We start from the raw sequence: 6,946 nt of genomic DNA on the forward strand, positions 1-6,946 counted from the left end.
AGGAAACGCTGGCTGCCGCTGGCACCCTGCCAGGCGCTCTGCCCCGCTGCGGGGTTTTGGGGGGGCTGTGGAGAAGGCGGGGCTCGGGACTCTACCACCTCCTTGGCTGCTCTGGCCTTCTGAGTTATGCTCTAAGATTATCGCTTACTTTTCCGTTGTTGCTTACTTCCCACAGCAGCAGAATGAGAACGGTTTTATTAGTTAGTAGCCATCAGAGACAGACCAAGTGGAACATACTCCTCGGAAAAACGCCACTCTCTAGCATTAGTAATTAAAAACCTCACCAGGTTTGTATTTCCTGAAGGAGGCCATCAGTGTCAATGCTGTACTAAGGACGGTACTATACGTAAGTTTCGGTACTGCCCCCACTTTCTTCTTGAGGTTGTATTACTAAAAGCTGCAGCTACTCTCTACAGTTTTCTCATTAGTTACTGTCTGGAACAGCAGCTAGATTATGCAGTAAGCTCTTGGTATGTATTAGCTATTATATAATAATTTATTTTAATAGAGTAGAACTAAAAATTTGAAATGAGTTAAAACCAAAGAGTTAAAAGATTTATGGTAATAAATATTCATACTGTTTTGCTGATTTGGACAGTTGTCTTGAACAGCTTTGAAAAGGAACATATGACGGGTTTCGTTAATAATTTTAATTGATGCTGAACTCCACTAACATGATATGTTCAGCTGGTGTTACATTATAACTGGGTTTTTTAATTACCCAATGAAAAAATTCAAGATGTGATGCTCTTGTTTTTCTCCAGAGTGAAGCACAAAGTCTGAAAAACTGTTGTTGACGATATGCCTATTAATAACACTGTAGATGTTTATATTCTGAGGTTTTCCACATATTAAAAGCTTCTATCAGCTCTTCATACCCTATCATCTTTCCTTAATTTGTCTCAACTATGTTAAGTGGGACACAATATCTTGTGACCAACCAAATGTATATTTTGAAAATAAGTCTAAAGGAAGCTAACATGCAGGAAGACTATCAACTACTGTTTTTACTACTCTATATGCTAATAATACCAGAGTAAATGTCACATTCCATTTGCGTCTGAAAACACTTTCTTTCTCAGTTAACACTCTAACAAAAACTCAGCTCTAAAAACAACAAATGTGTTATTAAATTCCTGGGCCCCCTTGGTGATACTTAATAAATCTTTCTCTGGTATTCTGCTGACAAAAATTTCCCCTGTATCCACGAGATTCAATATTATCCTGCTCAGTTAGTTGGCTTAAAAAAAGGCGGGGGGATTGGAGAGCAAAAGCAGTATGACATTTGTAGAGCAATTACTCTGTGCCAGGCACTGCACTGTTCCAAGGGCTTAGCATGTGTTAACTCATTTAATCCTCATAGCAAACTATGAGGTTGTTAATGTGGTTATTTATCTTCACTTTACAGATGTATATCCAAGGTTATAGAGCTAGTAACTAGTGGACCCACTGTAGAACAGAAGCCAGAGTCGGCCTCTAGTGGTGGACTTTCAGCCACCATGGTCTATTGCTTATGTAAACAGACATGCAAATTCATAAATGCATCTACAGCTTATCTATTCAAATCAGAACCCACAACAATCACTCATTTTGAATAAATTTTACTGCAGCAGCTCTGCCTGCTGACATCAGTAGAACCCATGTTTGCCCTCCTCAGGCATCAATAAACAGCAACAGAAAAGGGATGCATATAATTTCAGAGAAGCTGCTATTTATATTGCTTTGCAGGAATTAACAAAGCTGCCACTTGAGGTGGAGGAAAGACAGATTCATTTCAAGTTCTGTTCCTTGTGTATATATGTGGGTGGATGGGTATACATGCCCACAGGCGTGTATGTATTCAGTTTCTACTGTTGACACCTTGTATTTCTTGCCCATGGTATTTCGCACTCTTGAATTCATTTATCTGATAAACTCTGAAAACTTGCTGACCGTTTATCTTCCCCTCCAGCCTTTAAACTCTTTTGTTTTCCCACTGCATTCCCCAGCACCTAACATCTTATGGTCAGCGTTTCCTCCATGTTAATAAGTATTTGTTGGCTGATTATTCTTCTTGAATCTAATAAACTAATTGAGTAATGGCAGCAATTAACCACTAAACTACACTGACTACCAATAGACATTGTTACGCTTCTTCCTAGACTTCTCAGTCCTTTATGTGGAGCTGGGGGCAGGAAGAATTGCTTCTGGAAGCTGATGGAGTTGGACATGTGGCCTTCTTGAAGCTGGTCAGCTCATAAATTCTATTACTTTCATTTGTACCCACAATATTCATACAACTGTCTACCCTATCTATGTGCTACTGGTAAGGAACCTGGATATTTTTATTAGAAACAAAAACATTTATACAAGCTCCTTTCCTTTAGCTGGTGCTGGATCTAAGGAAACAACACAATATCCAGAATTTAGAATTTAGTATTAAGATGTGTGTGTGTGTATGTGTGTATATAGATATATGTGTGTGTGTGTGTGTGTGTATATATAAAAAACCTTTTTTAGGGGGTGAGAGTACAGATAGTTCTCTCTTGAGGACTGGTTTTAAAGTATATAAATATCCTGTCTTGGCTCCTGATGAGAAAAAAAGGCGAAAAAATATATAAAGATTCCTCTTCTTTCCTGGCTGCTTAGAAAACCAGCTGTCATCACAACTGACTCAATAACTTTGAGAACAGGACATTCATGAGAAATGAGTGCTTTGGTAGAAAGAGTAGATCAAAAATTTCCTTTACCCTGGAAAAGCAATATTATTCATGTCTGAAATACAGCCAAATTGTACAAGACTATACTGGATATTATTTTGGGCTTCAGATTCAGAACTCCTTTTGACAAGGCAGCAGGCTTTTGTATGGTTTATATCCTTTGAATTAAGATAGAAATAATAAAATCCCCAACATAGCAAAGCACAAGCTCATGGCAAAGTACGAGCTAAATGAGAAAAAAAAGATGTTTTTGAAAACATAGAAAAAGGAATGGAATGAAAAATAAAATGAAGAAAATTAAAGGTAGAGAAAAAGTAAATACAAGTACCAGAGAGCTTCAGTGCAGGCTTTCAGGAATGAAAAGCAAACAAACCAATTGTGGGGGTAAGGAATAAAAAGTGCAAAAATGATTTGATCCATGGAGACAGTGCAGATATTTCACCAAAAAAAAAAAAAAATCAAACTTATAATACCTTCAAAATATACAATATTTCCAAAAGTACATGTAAATCCAGCCTACATCTTTTCAGTTTAACAATACTTGGAACTACAGCAATTTTCTCCTGAATAAAATGCTGGCCACTGCACGATTTGGGGACTGCTGCTACCAGCATGGAGAAGAAGCAAATCACAGTGTCACTGTAGTATACTGGTCATTTACAACATTCTCCTAAGCATCCCCAGACACACATGCAAACTTGGTTAACTCCAGAAACCTCTCTAGCTGAAATAAACACATAACATGCACTGGATAGCACATGTAAAAGCAATCTGGGCTAAGGTGTTGGAAGAGCTGGTTGTCATATGGCAGAAAGCAGACAACTAAGAGAGTAGGTGAGCAGAAAGGTGAATTTGATTGGGGATGAAGGGACATAGAGGAAGTGTACAACACATTGCTAAGGAATTACAACTTTATGCTGGTTTTGGTGGCTCATGCCTGTAATCCCAGCACTTTGAGAGGCCGAGGTGGGAGGATAGCTTGAGCCCAGGGGTTCAAAACCAGCCTGGACAACATAGGGAGACCCTGACTCTACAAAAAACAAAATAAAATAAAATAATAAAGTAAATAAGCCAAGCATGGTGGCACACACTTGTGGTCCCAGCTACTCTGGAGGCTGAGGTTGGAGGATCGCTTGAGCCCAGGAGGTCAAAGCTGCAGTGAGCATAATTACACCACTGCACTCCAGGCTGGGCAACACAGTAAGACCTTGTCTCAAAGTAAAATAAAATACAACTTAGACAATGAGTGAACTATTGGATGTTATTAAGCAGGAGAGAGATAAGATCAGAAATTTGTTCTATAAGAATAATTGATGACTATGTGGAAGATGAATTGGAAACAGACCTAGGTCTGAGATAAGCTGAAAGCTTTTGCAGGCCGCAAGGGGTGGCTCACGCTTGTAATCCCAGCACTTTGGGAGGCCGAGGTGGGCAGATCACTTGAGGTCAGGAGTTTGAGACCAGCCTGGCCAAAATGGTAAAACCCCTTCTCTACTAAAAACACAAAAATTAGCTGGGCGTGGGGCAGACGCCTGTAATCCCAGCTACTCAGTAGGCTAAGGCAGGAGAATCACTTGAACCTGGGAGGTGGAGGTTGCAGCGAGCCAAGATTGTGTCACTGCACTCCAGCCTGGGTGACAGAGTGAGACTCTGTCTTTAAAAAATAATTTAAAAAATTAAAAATAAATAAAAGTCTCTTGCAAAGTCCAAGGATTCCAGAAACATTCCATGGGCAGAAGTGGCCAGACTTAATGCCTCACTGAATGTTTGTTTAGGTGAAGAAGGTGCTACAGAGAAAGGGGGAAAGAGAACTGAAGTTTCTCAATTTAACAGCTGAGTGAATGGTAAAGCCATGAAACAAAATAGGGGCAGTAAGAGAGTGAGGGGCAAGTTGATGGATGTGCATTAGACACGTGGAGAGGAGGTGGATGCAGCTGTCCAGGAGGAGACCAGCAGAGCACCAAGGAAAGTGCATTTCTACATAGCTAGTATAAGTAATGGTATACCTAGATGGGAATTAAACCATCCAGGGAGTGAGTTGAAAGGGGAAAATGTAAGCTGAGGAAGCAACCCTGGAAAACAAAAAGGGAATGAGCAAAAATGCCTGGCAGACCCTTGCTTCTGCTGGGCAAGATTCTATTACAACTCGTTTTCAAGTTCTGTACAGATTTCTTCAAATGGCCCACAAAGTGAAGGCAGCAACTTTAAAGCCCTGAATGTCCTGGTACCTGATGACTTGAGGCTCCCTTTGGCTTTCCTTCTCTTGGCAGTGAGATTAGCTGCTCTGTTCTCCATCGCTATTCCTGGAAATGAGGACAGGGAGGTTCTGAGAGGACAGGCTTTTCCTTTGCCCTGATTCCCCAGTGTGTACAAAACAACACAGCAAAGACGTAACCCAGCTTGTGGTAAACAAGAACATTTCTCTCCTACCGTTATGGCTTAGGAAAATGGGTCGAGAACTTTGACTGCCCCTGGTCCTCTATACAATATCTACAGCTTGGGCCCAGTGCAGTGCTTTGAAAGTCCTTCAAGAGATTCCTACATTGATCCCTCAAGCAATGTGTTCACTTTGACCGTGTACATACCATGGTTAATAATTACCTTTACTAAGGATTCACTTCACAAACTTCCTGGTCATTTTGTTGCTACATATTTCAAAGATGCTAGCAGGAATGGATGGCAGGTATAGAAGGTCACAGGTTTACAATCCTCAAGGTGTTCTATGGGAATAAATTTTATTAAAAATGTGATAAGAAGTCATGAATAAATAAAAATATGTGTGTTCAAAAATTAGTAAATAGGCCAGGACTGGTGCTTCATGCCTATAATCCCAGCACATTAGGAGGCCAAGGCAAGAGGATTGCTTGAGCTCAGGGGTTCAAGACCAGCCTGAGCAACATGGTGAGACCCCCCCCCACCGTCTCTACAAAAAAGTTAACAAAAAAAAATTAGCTGGGTATGGTGGTGTGTGCCTGTAGTCCCAGCTCTCTGTCTCTGCATGTACATATGCTCATGTTTGTGTAACAAATGTAATCTGTTTATAGCTGGGGCCCTTTTGCAGATACTCTGTTTGCTCCATTTTTATCTTTAGGCCAGACATGAGGCATTAAATTCAAATCCAGACCACGGATGGTTATTATAGATTTTATTGAATGCTTTGAAGGGAAATAAAGCATTATATCATACCTTGCGCTGTAAACTTTCCTTAAAATGCTTTAAGCATTTCTCTTTTTCCCCAAAACCTCTCTCCCTCTGGCAACTGACTCATCTCCTTTCCTGCCTATGTATACCCAACAGCCACTCTAGCTGGGGCTCCACCCTTATCACCTTATTTATTTATTTGAGTCAGGGTGTTGCTCTGCCACGTGGGCCAGAGTGCAGGGGCGTGATCACAGGTCATTGCTGACTCAGCCTCCCAGGCTTAAGCAATCCTCCCACCTCAGCCTCCAGAGTAGCTGGAACTACAGGTCCAAGTGCTAACCTCCAATGTGACTGTATTTGGCAGTAGGACTTTAGGGAGGTAATTAAAGTGAAATAAGGTCATAAGGGTGGCTCTCGCCTATAATCCCAGCACTTTAGGAGGCTGAGGCAGGAGAATGGCTTGAGCCTAGGAGTTCGTGCACAGACCAGCCTGGCCAACATGAGACTTTACCTCTACAAAAGAATATAAAAAATTAGCTGGGTCTGATGGCACAGGGCTGTAATCATGGCGCTGTTGGAGGCCTAGGCAGAAAGATCGCCCAAGGCCAGGAATTTGAGACCAGTCTGAGAAACACAGCAAGACCCTATCTTCTTACACAAAAAAATTTAAAACTAGCTGGTCATGGTGGCATGTGCCTGTAGTCCTATCTATTAGGGAGGATCAACTGAGCCCAGGAGATTGGTAAGCAATGATTGTGCCACTGCACTCCAGCCTGGGCAACACAGTGAGACTCGGTCTCTAAAAAACCGAAGATTAAAAGGTTTCTCAAAAGCTTCATTTTATAGTCCTATTTCCTCTAATATTAAGTTTTCTAAGTCAACTAACAAAAATTTCACCATTGCTATTATTGTAGGCTACCCGACTTTACTAAAATTAGCTTCCTTTGTTATAAATTAATTTGGCTTAGGGGAAAAGTTTGTTCAAGATGAACTATGATAGAGATATTTATTTATGTTTATTTTTCCAAGACATGGTCTCACTCTGTCACTCAGGCTGGAGTGCAGTGGTGCCATCTCTGCTCACTGCAACCTTTGCCTCCCAGGTT

At 40.9% G+C, this 6,946-nt stretch overlaps 1 protein-coding gene across 1 annotated transcript in view; it reads right to left on the minus strand.

Annotated features, from left to right (window-relative positions):
- The window catches only part of PM20D2 (peptidase M20 domain containing 2), a 25,954-nt gene extending 20,960 nt beyond the window's left edge, over nucleotides 1-4,994 (minus strand). The window contains exon 1 of the mRNA XM_011984464.1: nucleotides 4,928-4,994. Coding sequence (XP_011839854.1) covers nucleotides 4,928-4,994 — 67 coding nt within the window. The remainder of the gene's footprint in view (nucleotides 1-4,927) is intronic.
- Between the last annotated feature and the right edge of the window lie 1,952 nt (nucleotides 4,995-6,946).

This window comes from Mandrillus leucophaeus, unplaced genomic scaffold, assembly GCF_000951045.1.
Source record: "Mandrillus leucophaeus isolate KB7577 unplaced genomic scaffold, Mleu.le_1.0 Scaffold268, whole genome shotgun sequence".
NCBI classification, from domain to species: domain Eukaryota; kingdom Metazoa; phylum Chordata; class Mammalia; order Primates; family Cercopithecidae; genus Mandrillus; species Mandrillus leucophaeus.